Source organism: Rhamphochromis longiceps, linkage group LG23, assembly GCF_057381845.1.
Source record: "Rhamphochromis longiceps isolate RC_006_pf linkage group LG23, R_longiceps_female_GT1.1, whole genome shotgun sequence".
In the NCBI taxonomy this organism is placed as follows: Eukaryota; Metazoa; Chordata; class Actinopteri; order Cichliformes; family Cichlidae; genus Rhamphochromis; species Rhamphochromis longiceps.
The window spans coordinates 17578249-17597442 of record NC_140578.1 but is presented as its reverse complement, the minus strand read 5'-3'; the positions used below and the strand labels follow the sequence as shown (position 1 = coordinate 17597442).

Here is a 19194-nt window from a genome sequence, read left to right as displayed (position 1 = left end):
GCTCTCCACATTGCCTGCGATGTTGCCTTCTGGTAGTTGGATCCCCTGAGTTCTGATTACCTGATGTCTCATTCACTCTCGGTATACAGCTTGATGTCATCCATGTACAGGAGGTAGCTGACAACTGCTCCATTCCATAGTCTGTATCCGTAGCCAGTCTTGATAATGAGCTCACTAAAGGGGTTCAGGCCTATGCAGAACAACAGTGGGGAGAGAGCATCTCCTTGGGAGATCCTGCACTTGATGGTCACTTGTGCTATGGGCTTGAAGTTGGCCTCTAGTGTTGTATGCCACATCCCCACTGAGTTCCTGATGAGTTCCTGAAGAAGCTTGAAATGTACTAAGGGCTCAGAGAAGAGCTCATGAAGATGTGGAGGGTGAAGGCAATAGTGGTCCCAGTGGTAATTCGAGCACCTAGTGCAGTGACCCCCGAAGCTAGGCAAGTGGCTCAAGCAGATCTAAGTATCAACATCCAAGATCTTTGTCCAGAAGAGTGTAGTCCTAGAATTAGCAAAGATATTGCACAGGACCCTCAAGCTGCAGGCCTCTGGAAGAGGACCCAAGCTTGAAGGATAGAATGCCCGCAGGGGCGAGAAGAGAATTATTTATTTATTTTTAAAATTTTTATATGCATAATGAAATCTGGATTATCATTCTACAATTTCTTCTCTTACTGGCCATATTATATTAGATATAGTGTTTAGTTCAGTTTTGAAAGGTGCCTTCATAAACAAAAGGTGAATGAGAAATGGAAAGAATTTAACCAGGTGTGTTCACCTGGAGCTGAATTAGACAAACACTCCAAAGCTGAGGCTGTTTAGATGGTGATTAAAAGTCACAGAAGAATTCTTCACCCTCCTTACGCTAACACAGAGCAAAATCTGTTATGGTCTAGCATGTGGTCTCGGTTCTTGAGACTTTGAAATGCTGTGATAACTTTGTATATACATCTCCTGATTTGTGAATATCAATTATTTTTCCTCAAGTCTACACTGATTTCTTTTGGGGGAAATAATGTTGATCATAATATTTTTTTTCTGAAATAATAGTACGTGCAAATATAAATAATCTGTGCTTTTTAAACAACACTAGTATATTTAGAAATGCCATATTGAAAATTCCTTGCTCTGTTAACAAAAAGCAGTGAAAAGAATGACAAAAACACCAAATGTAACTTTAACTGCCAATAGGTCACTAAACAATTCTATAAGGGTTAGTTGTGAAAAAAATCCAAGTAACATTATAAACAATCTGTGAAAAATTCTGAATTCTGACCTGAGGGTTTCTAGTGTACATTGAGAACTATCCAGTCCTGCAGACAGAAGCTTCATTCCTGAATCCTGTAGGTCATTGTTACTCAGGTCCAGCTCTTTCAGAGTAGAGGAGTGGAAGTTGACAACTGAGGACATAACTTCACAGCTTCTTTCCAAGAGGTTACAGCCACTCAGTCTGAAAAAAGAAAAAACACTTATCATTAAAATATGTCAAGAATTGTTCTCTGTCTTTCATGTGTGTGTGTGTGTGTGTGTGTGTCGTTGTGCTCTAAAATTCATGGTTAACCAAAAACCTTTAAATTCTAGCCTTGAGCAAAGTTAAACAAGCTCAATAAAAAGCTCAATAAAACAAAGTTGCCCCCCCCCCCGTTTCCTTTCTTTTTCTTAAAAAACAAATAAATTAAAAAAAAAAAAAATCAGCTTTTCGACTCAGAATCATACTTTTAATGCACTGTTAAAGACATCTAAATGTATTAAAGGCACATGTTTATTTATTTATTTTATTCATTATTATTCTTATTATTCACATGAGTACATGTATAACAGAGCAATTTCAGAGCTGTGGACAAAACAGGACAGAGCAACACAACGGTCACCAACTCCTGCACCACTAGGAAAACCAACACAGACAAAGACCAAGGTCCCCCAACTGACTCCAATCGATAAAGATTTATACAATATTCCTATATTCAGTTTCCTGTCCATTCCTCATACATGCCACAATGCCACTGTCATCTGAGTATTTCTGCATGTGGCACGACTCAAATGAAAATGCCACTGTATTTCAAGTCTGCTGCATAAAATGTCGAAAGGAATGGAGAAAGGGTGTGGATGTGTGCATGTAGAGGTGAAGGATGTAAGGGAAGAGCATCATTCACTTCATTGTGTTGTTTGTACACACACTCTCTGAGATCAAGTTTGTCTTTGACATCAGTCTCAGTCAGTGTAGAACAGGGGTCGGCAACCCTGGGCACGCGTGCCACAGCTGGCACGAGAAGGGTTAACTGATGGCACGCCCATAGCTGGATTGGCCATCAGGCATACCGGTGATGGTGATTTGTTGTTTTTGTAACGGTATTGTTAGGTAATAAATATATAATCTTAAATGTTGTGACTGACTTCAAAACAATGTCGGACTCTGTAGTTTTCTCTGGTCCCCTCCCCAATCAGACCAGGAGTGACATGTTTAGCCGCATGTTCTCCTTAAATTGCTGGCTGTCTGAGTGGTGTCCCAGAAACGATGTGGGCTTCATAGATAATTGGCAAACCTTCTGGAGGAAACCTGGACTTGTTAGGAGAGACGGCATCCATCCCAATTTGGATGGAGCAGCTCTCATTTCTAGAAATATGGACAAATTTATTAAACCCCCCAAAATATGACTATCCAGAGTTGGGACCAGGAAGCAGAGTTGCAGTCCTACACGCCTCTCTGCAGCTTCTCTCCTCCTGCTACCCCCCCCCAAAAAAAACCCATCTCCATAGAGACTGTGTCAGCTCCCAAACAGACAAAAAACAAACTAAAAACCAGCAACAAACAACTTAAACATAAACTATTACAAAGAAAGAACAATAAAGTATCCACATCTGAACCAAAGAGTAAAACAGTGAAATGTGGATTATTAAATATTAGGTCTCTCTCCTCCAAGTCTCTGTTAGTACATGACTTAATAATTGATCAACAAATTGATTTACTCTGCCTTACAGAAACCTGGTTGCAGCAGGATGATTATGTTAGTTTAAATGAATCAACACCCCCGAGTCATTCTAACTACCAGAAATCTCGAAGCACAGGCCGAGGGGGCGGTGTGGCAGCAATTTTTCACACCAGCCTATCAATTAATGAAAGACCAAGACAGACTTTTAATTCATTTGAAAGCCTGATGCTTAACATTGTCCACCCCAGCTGTGAAACTCAGAAACCAGTCTTACTTGTTATCATCTATCGTCCACCTGGGCCTTACACAGAGTTTCTGTCTGATTTCTCAGACTTTATATCTAATTTAGTTCTGAGCTCAGATAAAATAATTATTGTGGGTGATTTTAACATCCATGTAGATGCTAAAAATGACAGCCTCAACATGGAATTTAATCTGTTATTAGACTCAATTGGTTTCTCTCAAAATGTAAAAGAACCCACCCACCACTTTAATCACACTCTAGATCTTGTTTTAACATATGGCATAGAAACTGAACATTTAACAGTGTTTCCTGAAAACCCTCTCCTGTCTGATCATTTCCTGATAACATTTACATTTACAATAATTGATTACACAGCGGTGGAGAGTAGACTTTATCAAAGTAGATGTCTTTCTGAAAGCGCTGTAACTAAGTTTAAGACTATAATCCACCCACTGTTATCATCTTCAATGCCCTGTACCAACATAGAGCAGAGCAGCTATCTGAACGCTACCCCAACAGAAGTCGATTATCTTGTTAATAATTTCACCTCCTCACTACGTTACGACTCTGGATACTGTAGCTCCTGTGAAAACTAAGGTCTCTAATCAGAAGTACCTGACTCCGTGGTATAATTCTCAAACACGTACCCTAAAGCAGATGACTCGTAATCTGGAGAGGAAATGGCGTGTCACAAATTTAGAGGATCATCATTTAGCCTGGAGAAATAGTTTGCTGCTTTATAAGAAAGCCCTCCGCAAAGCCAGAACATCTTACTATTCATCACTGATTGAAGAAAATAAGAACAACCCCAGGTTTCTCTTCAGCACTGTAGCCAGGCTGACAAAAAGTCAGAGCTCTTTTGAGCCAACAATCCCTTTAACGTTAACTAGTAATGACTTCATGAACTTCTTCACAAATAAAATTTTTATCATTAGAGAAAAAATTACCAGTAATCATCCCACAGATGTAATATTATCTACAGCTACTCTTAGTACCATTGATGTTAAGTTAGACTCTTTTTCTCCAATTGATCTTTCTGAGTTAACTTCAATAATTACTTCCTCTAAACCATCAACGTGTCTTTTAGACCCTATTCCTACAAAACTGCTCAAAGAAGTCCTGCCATTAATTAATTCTTCGATCTTAAATATGATCAACCTATCTCTAACAATCGGCTATGTACCACAGGCCTTCAAGCTAGCTGTAGTTAAACCTTTACTCAAAAAGCCATCTCCATACCCAGCAGTCTTAGCTAATTATAGGCCAATCTCCAACCTTCCTTTCATATCAAAAATCTTTGAAAGAGTAGTTGTCAAACAGCTAACAGATCATCTGCAGAGGAATGGTTTATTTGAAGAGTTTCAGTCAGGTTTCAGAGCTCATCACAGCACAGAAACAGCTTTAGTCAAGGTTACAAATGATCTTCTTATGGCCTCTGACAGTGGACTCATCTCTGTGCTTGTCCTGCTAGACCTTAGTGCAGCATTCGATACTGTCGACCATAATATCCTATTAGAGCGATTAGAACATGTATTACAGGTACTGCACTGCAGTGGTTTGTATCATATCTATCTAATAGACTCCAATTTGTTCATGTAAATGGAGAGTCCTCTTCACACACTGGGGTTAATTATGGAGTTCCACAGGGTTCAGTGCTAGGACCAATTCTGTTTACATTATACATGCTTCCCCTAGGCAGTATCATTAGAAGACATAGCAAACATTTTCACTGCTATGCAGATGACACCCAGCTCTATCTGTCCATGAAGCCAGATAACACACACCAATTAGTTAAACTGCAGGAATGTCTTAAAGACATAAAGACCTGGATGGCCGCTAACTTTCTGCTTCTTAATTCAGATAAAACTGAGGTTATTGTACTCGGCCCTGAAAAGCTTAGAAATATGGTATCTAACCAGATTCTTACTCTGGATGGCATTACCTTGGCCTCCAGTAACGCTGTGAGGAACCTTGGAGTCATTTTTGACCAGGACATGTCCTTCAATGCACATATTAAACAAATATGTAAGACTGCATTCTTCCATTTGTGCAACATCTCTAAAGTTAGAAATATCCTGTCTCAGAGTGACGCTGAAAAACTAGTTCATGCATTTATTACTTCCAGGCTGGACTACTGTAATTCATTATTATCAGGATGTCCAAAATACTCACTGAAAAGCCTTCAGCTAATCCAAAATGCTGCAGCAAGAGTACTGACAGGGACTAGAAAGAGAGAGCATATTTCTCCGGTTTTGGCTTCCCTTCCTTGGCTTCCTGTTAAATCCAGAATTGAATTCAAAATCCTGCTCCTCACATACAAGGTCTTAAATAATCAGGCCCCATCTTATCTTAATGACCTTGTAGTACCATATCACCCTATTAGAGCACTTAACTCTCGCTCTGCAGGCCTACTTGTTGTTCCTAGAATATTTAAAAGTAGAATGGGAGGGAGAGCCTTCAGTTTTTAGGCCCCTCTTCTATGGAACCAGCTTCCAGTTTGGATTCAGGAGACAGACACTATCTCTACTTTCAAGATTAGGCTTAAAACTTTCCTTTTTGCTAAAGCATATAGTTAGGGCTGGACCAGGTGACCCTGAATCCTCCCTTAGTTATGCTGCAATAGACATAGGCTGCCGGGGGATTCCCATGATGCATTGAGTTTTTCCTTTTCCAGTCACCTTTCTCACTCACTATGTATTAACAGACCTCTCTGCATTGAATCATATCTGTTATTAACCTCTGTCTCTCTTCCACAGTATGTCTTTTATCCTGTCTTCCTTCTCTCACCCCAACCGGTCGCAGCAGATGGCCGCCCCTCCCTGAGCCTGGTTCTGCTGGAGGTTTCTTCCTGTTAAAAGGGAGTTTTTCCTTCCCACTGTTGCCAAAGTGCTTGCTCATAGGGGGTCATATGATTGTTGGGTTTTTCTCTGTATCTATGAAGCGCCTTGAGGCGACTTTTGTTGTGATTTGGCGCTATATAAAGAAAATTGAATTGAATTGAAATGAAATGCTTATATGCTGATTATATTGGTTTATATAAGAGAGGCCCAGACTCCAGAGCAAGTATATAAATACCTAGGCTTCCGTTTGTACTTCAAACCTGAGGTTGTGTGTTTTGTGTTCAGGTCTCCATATCCCGGGTATGTAAAATAAAGATAATTTTTTTAAAGTAAAAAGAACACTTTTGAGTTGTGTCTTTCTTGGCCCTAAAGAATCCAAAAGAACAGAATTTAATACTATAAACAATTAAAGGTGGTGGGGATTGGCCAGATGCTGGCTGATGTGTAAAAATAACTCTTGGTGGTGGCTGTGGCGGAGCTTTCACAGGGGCTTGCAGGTGGATGAGGGAAAGGGGAGGCAGGAGGAGGAGAGACCCGAGGCGGTTGCTGTCAGATGAGCTGAACTTCAAGTAAGAAGTTATGACCTGCAGTCTATCTGGGTCAGATATAAACTAAGTTTAGGTGTAGTTTACTTTCGTTGTGCTGAATTTTTAACGTCAGTTACAACAACACGTACTGCGTACTAGATAGCATGACGGAGTTTTTATACAGCCAACGGCTGGGTGGGTGCTATGATGTTACTGATAGTGAACTTTATTTCATTCATAAGGTTTAGTTATTAGAGTTACCATCCGGTAAAAAACGGAATCGTCTCGTATTCAGAGAAAATATTCCACGTTTCGTATTGAGGTGAAAAGGAACGCACTTTGTCCTGTACTTCAGCTAAAATGGAAAAAGACACAAAGCTGGAGTTATTCTGCATCTTTACGCTGCAGCTGTTTCTTCTTCTCTCATTCTCTCCCCCTCCCTCTCCTGTTGCTACTTCCCCAAAGCTGAGGGTACTTGTTTGTTTGTCGCCCACTTTGCGCCAGAAACAGGAAACCAGCAGAGGTTGCATTAAACAACAGCAGCATGTTTAAGCTTGATCAGCTGTTGTTAGAATTTATTTAATATTACTTTCTAGTATCAGCTGATGTTTGCTGGAGCCACAGCTGTAAGCTGATGGCCATGATATAGGTTTGGATATGTGGTGTGAGTGAAACATGAAGATGAAACAGGTTTACCTTTTAGGTGACATGAATGAGTTGAAGGCAAGTTATGAACTGTTTCTGAGAGACAAATAACACCAGGATCCTTTTCTAAGTAGCTGACAGCTGGTAACTGTGCAGGGGCGGGTCTAGCAAAGTTTTGCCAGGGGGCCAGGTAGGGCATTAACAGGGAAAAGGGGGGCACAAAGAAATACTTTTCTACTCGCAAGATGCGAGTAGGGGAAGCTGTGGTGGAGAAGCACACTTGTGGAGGACAATTAGAAGAAGCCGGCTGAGGAGAAGCAGTGGAAGTGGGTGTGGCCACGGAGTCAGAGGTGATATAGAATCCTCTCCACACCTCACGGATGCTGCTGTATTGTAGATTCCATTCAATGTTTTTTTGTATTCCACTTTTGCTATTTTTAATCTCTTCACCAGCTGATGTTGCACCTGTTTGAACCAATCTTTGTCACCATCTCTAAAAGTGACCTTTTCTGGTTGAGGATTTGTCTATATGTTACTTGTGTTCCACGGTTTGTTGTTGTGGAAACAGCATACACTCTTTGTTGGTACAATTGTGTCTCCACAGAAGTTGATGTACTCTGTTCTACAAAGTGGCGGCAAGGTAGTAACATTGTCAGCTTTACTGACATTGGCATACTGCAGATTAAGGGTTTTATTTTCTCGTGTAGGACAGTCAACAAATGATGTGTATCCAATCAGGTGGAACGAGAGGGAAACATGGTTGAAGTCTGTGATATTATGTTTAGTCTGTATCCTTGCAACAGTTTCAGGGTGGACTTTGCGTTACAATTCAGCTGTTGAGTTGCGTGAAACGTAGGCAAATATTGTTATTGTATGACTGAATTTTCTTGGTATAATATAATCACATACCAACTGCCATCAAGATGTACATAGACACCATTCCTAGAAGACTCGACAAAATTTAACCAAATCTTAAAAATGATCAATTAACCTGCATCGATGGATAATGTACCAGAGGCCTTTAAGATTTCCACAACTGAACCATTGCTGAAAAACCTTTTACTCGTCCCACCTGTCTAGGCTAATTCTGGGACAATCTCGAACCTTTCGTTTATATTTAAAAGAGCAGTTAAACTGATCATCTTTATAAGAATGGTTTGTCTAAAGGTTACAAATGGTCTTTTTATGAACTCTGACTGTAGACTCACCTTTATTCTTGTCGCGTTCAACCCCAGCGCTGTGATATTTCACTATAGAAATTCGAATATGCCATAGGTATTGGACGGTCCTGCGCTGAAGGGGTTTGAATCACATCTATCTAATAAACTCAGATTTGTTAATGTGAATTGGGAGTCTTCTTCACATTGAGTTCCACATGTTCTGTGATGGGATCAGTTCTATTTACATTATCCATGCCTTCCTTCGGCAGTATTATTAAAAAAAAAAAACATAAGATACATTTTTATTGTTATGCAGATGATATCCAGCTGTGTCTACTCATGAAGACAGAAGATACAAACCAATAAAGTTAAACTACATGAATGTCTTAAAGTCAAGTGTGTGAATTTAAAACCTGAGGCACAGGGGGCTGAGTGTTCAGACCTGTTCTTATTTTGGTAAAATGGCTTATGGAGGTGCTTGGTCTTGACAACTGAACTAATCTGAAGGAAGTGTACCAAAGTGGTCTGGAAAAAGATAAAAAAAATATTTCTCCAGGAGCACTATTGATAACATTTCTTGATGACAGGGACAAAATGAATGTATTGTATAATGAGTAGCTGGATAAATAGATTTTTTTTTTCATGAATCAGTACATTTTTTCTTATATCCAGCAAAATAACCTTTAAATAGAAAAACAAATATGATTTTGTTCATCAGCCTGGGTGGGTCATATGGAGTACTTGCACTTTCTACTGTTATGAAACACTAGAACTAAAACTTACTTGACTGTGATTACATCATTATATTCAAAAATTTGACATTTTTAACAGGATTAGATTTTGATTTGCATGACTTTCTTCTTAAATAGCTTTAACATTTTAGAAATAAAAAGAGGATATTTACTTACACAGCTTTGTTGGAGGCTTTGACCACTGGCAGCAGCCTTAGAAGAGCCTCCTCAGAGGCTGAGAATTTCTTTAAGTCAAATTCATCCAGATCTTTTTCGGATGACAGTAAGATGAAGACCAGAGCTGACCACTGAGCAGGAGACAGCTCATCTGTGGAGAGAAGTCCTGAACTCAGGCACTGTTGGATCTCCTCCACTAGAGAACTATCATTCAGTTCATTCAGACAGTGGAACAGATTGATGCTTTTCTCTGCAGACAGATTCTCATTGATCATCTTCTTGATGTACTGAACTGTTTCCTGATTGGTCTGTGAGCTGTTTTCTGTCTGTATCAGCAGGCCTCGCAGGAGACTTTGGTTGGTCTGGAGTGAAAAACCCACGAGGAAGCGCAGGAACAAGTCCAGGTGTCCATTTGGACTCTGTAAGGCCTTGCCCACAGCACTCTGGTAGAAGAATGTAGGCTCGCTTGTTTCAGACGTCTGGGAGGTTGTTTGTTGTTTTTCCAGTAGATTTATTCCAGAATTGATAAAGGTCAGATGGACATGAAGAGCAGCCAGAAACTCCTGAACACTTAAATGAATGAAGCAAAACACCTTGTCTTGATACAGCCCTCTTTCCTCTTTAAATACTTGTGTGAACACTCCCGAGTACACTGAGGCTGCTTTGATATCGATGCCACACTCCGTCAGGTCTGATTCATAGAAGATCAGCTTTCCTTTCTGCAGCTGATCAAAAGCCAGTTTTCCCAGAGAATCAATCATCTTCCTGTTCTCTGGAGTCCAGTGTGGATCTGTCTCAGCTCCTCCATCATACTTGACCTTCGTCACTTTGGTCTGAACCACCAGGAAGTGGATGTACATCTCAGTCAGGGTCTTGGGCAACCCTTCTCCCTCTCCGGTTTTCAGCACATCCTCCAGAACTGTAGCAGTGATCCAGCAGAAGACTGGGATGTGGCACATGATGTGGAGACTTCGTGATGTCTTGATGTGGGAGATGATCCTTTTTCTCTGCTTCCTATCTCTAAATCTCTTCTTAAAGTACTCCTCCTTCTGTTGATCAGTGAACCCCATGACATCTGTCACCATATCAACACATTGTGGAGGGATGAGATGGGCTGCTGCAGGTCGTGTGGTTATCCAGATGCGAGCAGAGGAAAAAAGGTTCCCCCTGATGAGATTTACAAGCAGAACATTTACTGAAGTGTACTCTGTAATATCAGTCAGGGTTGCTGTGTTGTTGAAGTCCAAAGGAAGTCGACACTCATCCAAACCATCAAAGATGAACACAACCTGGAAGTCTTCAAACCTCCAAATTCCTGCTTCTTTGGTTTCAGTAAAGTAGTAATGAACAAGTTCCACCAAGCTAAACTTTTCCTCTTTCAGCACATTCAGCTCTCTGAAAGTGAATGGAAATATAAACTGGATGTCCTGGTTGGCTTTGCCTTCAGCCCAGTCGAGGGCGTATTTCTGTGTTAAGACTGTTTTCCCAATGCCAGCCACACCCTTTGTCAGCACTGTTCTGATTGGTGTAACTCTTCCAGATGAAGGTTTAAAGATGTCCTCTTGTCTGACTGTTGTTTCTGGTCTGTCTGGTTTCCTGGATGCTGTTTCAATCTGTCTGACCTCATGCTCATCATTGACCTCTGCAGTCCCTCCCTCTGTGATGTAGAGCTCTGTGTAGATCTCATTCAGAAGGGTTGGGTTTCCTGCTTTAGCGATCCCCTCAAACACACACTGGAACTTCTTCTGCAGCTTAGATTTAATTTCATGCTGGCTCCACTTGTAATCCCTAGTGCAAGTTCCTGAAAGAAACAATAGATTAAAAAGAAAAAAAATACACACACACACACACACACACACACACACACACACACACACACACACACACACACACACACACACACACACACACACACACACACACACACTTAAATAAAGGAATCTTCTTACGGCTCTGTAGATGATCAGCCAGCTTCTTATATTTCATTTTCCTCAGGAAGTACATTGTGATCTCAACAAATGCCTTTCTGCTCGACTTCTGCTCATCACCTTCATCTTCCCTCTGACTCTCTAAGGCTTCCGTATAATCCGGACTCAGAACCTTCTGGATCTTGCCCAGCTCATTCTTCACAAAGGTGATGATGTTTTCCTCCAGAAGCTAGAACAGAATGCAGGATTAAATTAAGTTAAATGAGATGGCATAGGTAGAGAAACACCTGTGGATTAAAAAGAAGGCAGTGAAGAACAAAAGCTCAGTGCATCACAGGAAATCCCCTTTCAGCCTGAGCTTATAGCAACACAATTAAGGGATAGTTTATGATATCTATAGGTTGTCATTGTTGTGTGTTGGTTCACCTCTGCTGCATTTTTCCCATTAATGTCCAGTGCAAACATTCGGCAAAACATCTTTCGATCACTGCAGTGCAGTGCAAGAACTAGAAACAACATGCAATACTCACAACTAACCAAAGAAAAAAAAATACAGAGCCCTAACAGAAAAATAAAAAATAGTATATTTCTATATGCCAGCTTCACAGTGTGAAGTTGGATGCCATCTCTCATAGGGATGGGTACTGATATCCCCCAAGAACCTTCTGCTACCTGCCAGTGTAGCAGAAATGATGACGGATGATGATGGCAGCAGCAGCCATTCTTCTCTGGGTGAGTAGCTTAATGTTGTTTGTTTGTAATTTATGTTGAGTAGGCTAACCATGTGTGGTGGGGCGTGGCCGGCGGTGCCATGCAGGGAGGGCGGACTCACCTGCACGGCATCCTTAATCACGTCCGCCAAGTTAAAAACACGAGGTTGGGTGGTTGTGGTGTGAGGTGATGGAAATAAAATGGCTTTAAACACTGATCCATGGACCCGCCGTGTCTTATTCTCACCACACTGGTGCCGAAACCCAGGAGGCGGCATGGCGGGTACTTACCAGAGCCAGGGAAGGAAAGAGCTGGCCGAGATGGTGGCCGAAATGGCGGCCACCCAGCGGGAGCAGGCGGCGGAGGTGCGTCGCCAACAGGAAGAGCTGCGGAAGGAGAGTGAACGCCACCTGGGGAAGATGGCAGAGCTGGCCGCGATGCTCCAGGCCTGGGCGACCTCGACGCCGCCACCCCCACCGGGGTATACTGACTGTGGGAAAGCGGTGGAGGAGCTGTGTGGGGCACCTCGGCAGCTGGAGGTGGTGGACGAGTCACGCGGGGGTCCGAGCCTGCCGGAGGAGGAGGAACAGCCGGGTGAAGGGCTGCTCCTGCCGGGAGCGGTGGAGGAGCCGCTCCAATTGGAGGCAGAGGACGAGGTGGGCGAGGGTCTGCGCCGGCTGGAAGGAGAGGCGGCAGCAACAGCCGCAGCCGCGGAGGCGGTGCCCGAGGAGCCGCGGGATATGTCGGAGGTGCCCGTGCTAGGGGAGTCCGCGTCACCGAAGCCCGAGGTCGGCGGGCGGAGCAGAGCGGCCTCGCCTCCACCAGAGGCCGGCGTGTGGTGTGGTCCGGCGTGCTGGACGCCTGCTCAGCCGCCCATGAGCCCCGGCTCAACGTCACGCCGGCTGCGCCTCCGGTCCAGCTCCGGGGCTGCCATTGGATACGTGGGCGACCCCCGGACCCACCTCATGACCGGCGCCGCTGGATGAGTGGGCGGCCACCAGAACAGACACCTCCCTCTCGCTAGGCCAGGGTCCGGGGGTGCCGACGGTCCGGGCTGATCCCCTCTCCCGCTTGCGGTGGGGGATGAGTAGGTTCGGCCGGATGGCTCCCCGGCCTCAGTCGGGCGATGGGGGTATGTGGTGGGGCGTGGCCAGCGGTGCCGTGTAGGGAGGGCGGACGCACCTGCACGGCATCCTTAATCACGTCCGCCAAGTTAAAAACACGAGGACTCAGGGGTTGGGTGGTTGTGGTGTGAGGTGATGGAAATAAAATGGCTTTAAACACTGATCCCTGGACCCGCCGTGCCTTATTCTCACCACACCATGTTATTAAATTAATGCATGTAAGGTGAACTAGCAAACACAGTCGTAGTTACATGCGGCTGTCTTCTTGTTTGATGGCAGATACTCCCTTCACCCTGGCCAAAAAGGCTAAAATGACCAAAGAAAAAGAGGAAAAAGCTAAACATGAGAGGTTTTTGGACAAAGTTTGTGTTTTTGTTTAAGCACTGCTTCCAGCCAAGAGTGATACCATATATGCCCTATAGCTGCAGAAAAGGCTAACATTGTTATATTTTTACAAAAAAAAACAAACAAAAAAAAACAATTAAACATGAGAGGTTTTAGGACAAAGTTTGTGTTTTCCATTTTTTAAGCACCGGTTCCAAACAAAGGAGGTATGTTGTATCAATAGAAAAGGCTAACTTAGTTATCATTTTGCGGAAAAAAAGGAGACTGCTAAAAGTAAAAACATAATAGGTTTTTGGACAAAGTTTGTGTTCTTCATTCTTTAACCCTTTAAGACCTACCATAGAACCAAGGCCGCCAGAGCTTATATTATATTTTTACATGTTGTGGAGCCATTTTTGGGAGCATTTCAAGTTGATATACATCAATACAACCATTATAGTCCAAATTTTAATAATATGTATGCATTAAGTGCATAGTAATTACATACATTGCAAAAAAAATTGCAATAAACTACAAAAAAAATTTGAAAATCATTTTTGTTTTTTTAACATATATTTCTAGTTAGAGAAATTTAAGAGGCTTATCCCTCAAAACTGTAAATACAAAAAAGTTGCACAAAATAGTTTCCCATCACAGGAAATTTATTTCAAGTGTCTTCATAGTTTTATTTTTGAAATACATGTTTTTTTATATACTGCAGGACAAACGAAAATAAATATTATAATGCAAATTTGCAAAAAAACAGCATATGCATCAAAATGAACTATTTCCAGCAGTGCAATATGAGTCTTAAGCATCCCAGAAACGACACAGAAAGTCATAAAGTCAAACATAACTTTTAAAAAGACCAGTATAGGCTCATAAGGCCCTGATGGTAAAAAACTACATTTCCGCAAAATGACATCACTTCCGGTTTTGGGCAGGTCATGGCGGACATGCGATAGTTCGCGCTGATGGACGTAGGAAGTGTTAAGAAGAACTAATCGGATCAGCAAAGCGTGTTTCTGGAATATTATGTTTTTGTTGCTGCAAGTACTTTTTATGCAGTTTTTGCAAAGCTATGTGTGGAAGGAAACTGTGACCTAGGACAAGCTGATGGCATAAGATGTAAGTACAACTCCTCTGGTTTCATATTCAAAAAAAATTATTGCACTAGCTTACGTGGTTGCAGTGCTACCGGGATTTAAAAATAGTTACACAAAACAGAGCGTGCCCACTCCGACCGGCTTTAAAGGGTTCGAGCACCGTTTAAGCACTGGCACCGTTTCAAAAGTACCGGTTTGGATAAAACCTAAACGATACCCATCCCTAATCTCTCATGACTAGGATATGGTTTATCTAAATCAAAGCCAAATAAGAGAAAAAGCAAAATAATTAATAAAATAACTAATTTAATTACGAGTCTCAATGAGGTCAAAAGCTAAAGAATAAAAATTTGTTTTAAGATGTGTTTTAAAAGTGGAGCGTGAAGGGGTCTCTCTATTGTGCAAGGGCAAGTTATTCCATAATTTAGGAGCCACGATAGAAAAGGCCCTGTCCCCTCCAAGCTTCCTTCTGGATTTCGGTACTTCCAGGAGCAGCTGGTCAGCTGACCTAAGAGAGTGATGGGGGGGTTCCAAATTCATGGGCTGCATCCTCCTGAGGCCGCATTTGTAGGCCGATTACGTCACAGCGACGCGGCTGGCCAAATTTGTAGACTCCTCCAAATGCGGTTGACAAATGCTTCCTCCTTTTCCCCAGATTTGAAAGATGGGTAGGGTGTATCCTTCATGACCCACCATATCTCAGAATTCATAGCGCGGCCCAGCCAATTGCAGTTTCCAACAATGGCGGCAGCTACTTAGTTTTAATATTACTCTTATTCTTTCTGGATCACAAATTACATTTTTAACATATTTTCAGGCGAGAATGTAGCTGTGTAAACTTCAAATATCTGCTCGGTTTATCAAGACATCACATACTTGCAAAAGTGCTCCCAATGTCTTGGAGACGTCTGTTACCCACTAGCTCCATAGCTAGCCAGCTCACTAAAGCCAGTGAAAACAGCGAGCTACCGGCACATCGTTTTAAAACCCCATTTTTCGCTACTCAGGTTAAACATGATAAATATAGGTCATTTATATAACTTAAAAATGTTATTGTTTGGCTTTTTTCAGTGTTTTATTTATTTGTGAGTAAACCAGTTTGGCTGAGATTAAAAGTTCTAAAGTTTTCACACTGCTGAATAAACGTCAAATGGAAAACTGATTAAAGAAATAAATGAAATAAATGCATGGATCACTGTTTCGAGGTGCTGCCTAGAAAGATTTCACTCTTGCCAGTCGCTTTAAATGATAAAAGCTGGACTTCACTGCTCTAATTTGGCTGGCCAATTTAAAAAAACAAAAAAAAAACAAAAAAAAAAACCCACCATTGTCCAACTTAAAACCTAGGTCAGAAACAACAGGTTTAAAATAAACTTCCAAGGGTCCCAAATCAACAGAGGAAGGCTCACAGGGACCACTGGGTCCAAACACCAACACCTCTGTTTTCTTTTTATAAAAAGGTTATTTAAAAGGTTTAAAGCCAACCAAACTTTAATATCATCTAGACATGTCAAGAGAGGTTTCATGGAGATACCATCCTTCTGTTTTAATGGCAAATAAATTTGGCAGTTACCGGTGTTAGGTTGAAATAGTTAAATGTTGCCACTGTGTTACTTACATTTGTAAGCCTTGCCTTAAACTGTATGATCAAAGACATTCTTCTGTTTCTATCCTCCTCCCTAGCCTGTTGAATGGGTAATTAGCTATAGTGTTTAACTACAGGCACATCCTATGTGAAGGTTCGGTTTCTGTTCTTATGTAGTGAGGATGTTTACTTCTTGCCATTTATGACCTCACCTGTGTTTGTGTATAGTAGACCGTTACAGTAATTGAGCCATATACATCGTAAGGGAGGTGACCCTTTTGTGATCAGCAGGAAGTCACACAACCGCACCCCCCATTCACACACACTCACTCACGTGCAACTACCAGAAGGTACCATCTGTGCAGTCTGCAATTTTGTTGAAGAAAGATGTTGAATCTATTTAATTATTGTAGGAAAATAATTGATTTCTGTGCATTTTTTTTTTTTTTTTTAAACACGTGCATTAAAAAAAAAGTCGATTACATTGATTAAGCATCATCAGGCGGCGGGTGGGGAGGTGGTTCCCTATTTTTTTTGCTGGGAGTTGGCAACCCTATTATTTAGGTTGTTTAGTATTTCTGCAAATCACTGTTTAGAATACCAGAACACGGAGGATGGTGTAGATTTAAGTTTATTAGATTGATCAGTATTGCTCAACTATGACATATTTTGGGTGCAGTGTTTTTTTTTTGCATACAGGTATAAAGGTGCCATCTCTTGTCCTGACCAACCACTTCAGAAGCAAAAGGTGAGTGGAAAAGATATACCAAAGACCTGACAAGCCTGGGAACTACGAAACTTCTAATAACCAAAGTAAATCTATACAGATGATTTCATTTATTATGGAAAAAAGTTCTGAAAGTTTCTGAGGCTGGTGACTGATGAATTTATCCTCAGCAGCAGAGGTGACTCGGTCTTCCTTTCCTGGGACGGTCCTCATGTGAGCCAGTCTTGTTGTAGCGCTTGATAATTTTTGCAACTGCACTTGGGGACACATTCAAAGTGTCAGTTCTTAAAGTAATGATGGACTGTTGTTCTCTATACTTAGAATTCATATTATGGCAAGAACTAATCAGCTAACAGTTTTCAAATAGGTTGGAACAATACCTGACAGCCTAAGCTTCTACATAGCACAACTGATGGTCTCAACCCCATTAAGAAGGCAAGAAATTCCACAAATGAACCATGACAAGAAACAAGTGTAAGTGAAAACCTTACACAGGTGACTGAAGCTCATTGAGAAAAGACCAAGGGTTTATAGTGCCAAAGGGTGGATACTTTGACATCTTTCTTCATATACAGTGGCTTGCAAAAATATTCGGACCCCTTGAACTTTCCCACATTTTGTCACATTACAGCCACAAAAATGAATCAATTTTATTGGAATTCCACATGAAAGACCAACACAAAGTGGTGTACACGTGAGAAGTGGAACGAAAATCATACATGATTCCAAATACTTTTTACAAATAAATAACTGCAAAGTGGGGTGTGCGTAATTATTCAGCCCCCTTTGGTCTGAGTGCAGTCAGTTGCCCATAGACATTGCCTGATGAGTGCTAATGACTAAATAGAGTGATTACTGTGTGTAATCTAATGTCAGTACAAATACAGCTGCTCTGTGACGGCCTCAGAGGTTGTCCAAGAGAATATTGGGAGCAACAACACCATGAAGTCCAAAGAATACACCAGACAGGTCAGGGATTAAGTTATCGAGAAATTTAAAGCAGGCTTAGGCTACAAAAAGATTTCCCAAGCCTTGAACATCCCACAGAGCACTGTTCAAGCGACTATTCGGAAATGGAAGGAGTATGGCACGACTGTAAACCTACCAAGACAAGGCCGTCCACCTAAACTCACAGGCCGAACAAGGAGAGCGCTGATCTGAAATGCAGCCAAGAGGCCCATGGTGACTCTGGACGGGCTGCAGAGATCTACAGCTCAGGTGGGGGAATCTGTCCATAGGACAACTATTAGTCGTGCACTGCACAAAGTTGGCCTTTATGGAAGAGTGGCAAGAAGAAAGCCATTGTTAACATCTGGGGGTGCTTCTCTTCAGCAGGGACAGGGAAGCTGGTCAGAGTTGATGGGAAGATGGATGGAGCCAAATACAGGGCAATCTTAGAAGAAAACCTCTTGGAGTCTGCAAAAGACTTGAGGCTGGGGCGGAGGTTCACCTTCCAGCAGGACAACAACCCTAAACATAAAGCCAGGGCAACAATGGAATGGTTTAAAACAAAACACATCCATGTGTTAGAATGGCCCAGTCAAAGTCCAGATCTAAATCCAATCGAGAATCTGTGGCAAGATCTGAAAACTGCTGTTCACAAACGCTGTCCATCTAATCTGAATGAGTTGGAGCTGTTTTGCAAAGAAGAATGGGCAAGGATTTCAGTCTCTAGATGTGCAAAGCTGGAGACATACCCTAAAAGACTGGCAGCTGTAATTGCAACAAAAGCTTGTTCTACAAAGTATTGACTCAGGGGGCTGAATAATTACACACACCCCACTTTTCAGTTATTTATTTGTAAAAAAATGTTTGGAATCATGTATGATTTTCGTTCCACTTCTCACGTGTACACCACTTTGTATTGGTCTTTCACGTGGAATTCCAATAAAAGTGATTCATGTTTGTGGCTGTAATGTGACAAAATGTGGAAAAGTTCAAGGGGGTCGAATACTTTTCAAGACACTGTATTTGATGTCTTCAGTATATATCTGCAATGTAGAAAGTAGTAAAAATGAAGTAAAACCATTCAATGAGGTGTGTGCTGCATGTGTGTGTGTGTGTGTGTGTTGCTCTATAGGTCATGCCTGGTTGTTCATACAATTTTCTTCACCTCATCTCCACTACTGCAGACAACTAGGCAACTGGCTCTATCTCCTAAACTACAACACAATCCACACACCCAGCATGGAGATGAGTGAACAGAAAAGAATTGTAGTATTGTAGCAGTTGTACATGTACAGACCATAAATATGGAGTCCAGCTGTGTTTGATGCTGCTGGGCAGACTGATCACTGGGAACCTCTGAGCTCTGCTGGTCCACCCTGTGGAGGAATTGTAAAGAATAAATGAGAAAACATAGAGCTGGCTATCCAGGATGCTTATGGTTCTCAGTGCCTTAAGAAAACATAAATAAATAAAAGCAACACAGCTGTC

At 41.8% G+C, this 19194-nt stretch overlaps 1 protein-coding gene across 1 annotated transcript in view; it reads right to left on the bottom strand.

Moving 5' to 3' along the window:
- The window catches only part of LOC146641556 (NLR family CARD domain-containing protein 3-like), a 45565-nt gene that overhangs the window by 19424 nt on the left and 6947 nt on the right, over positions 1–19194 (bottom strand). The window contains exons 4-7 of the mRNA XM_085399546.1: positions 19004–19082; positions 11203–11410; positions 9254–11054; positions 1276–1449 (exon numbers count right to left, since the gene is read on the bottom strand). Coding sequence (XP_085255672.1) covers positions 1276–1449; positions 9254–11054; positions 11203–11410; positions 19004–19082 — 2262 coding nt within the window. The remainder of the gene's footprint in view (positions 1–1275; positions 1450–9253; positions 11055–11202; positions 11411–19003; positions 19083–19194) is intronic.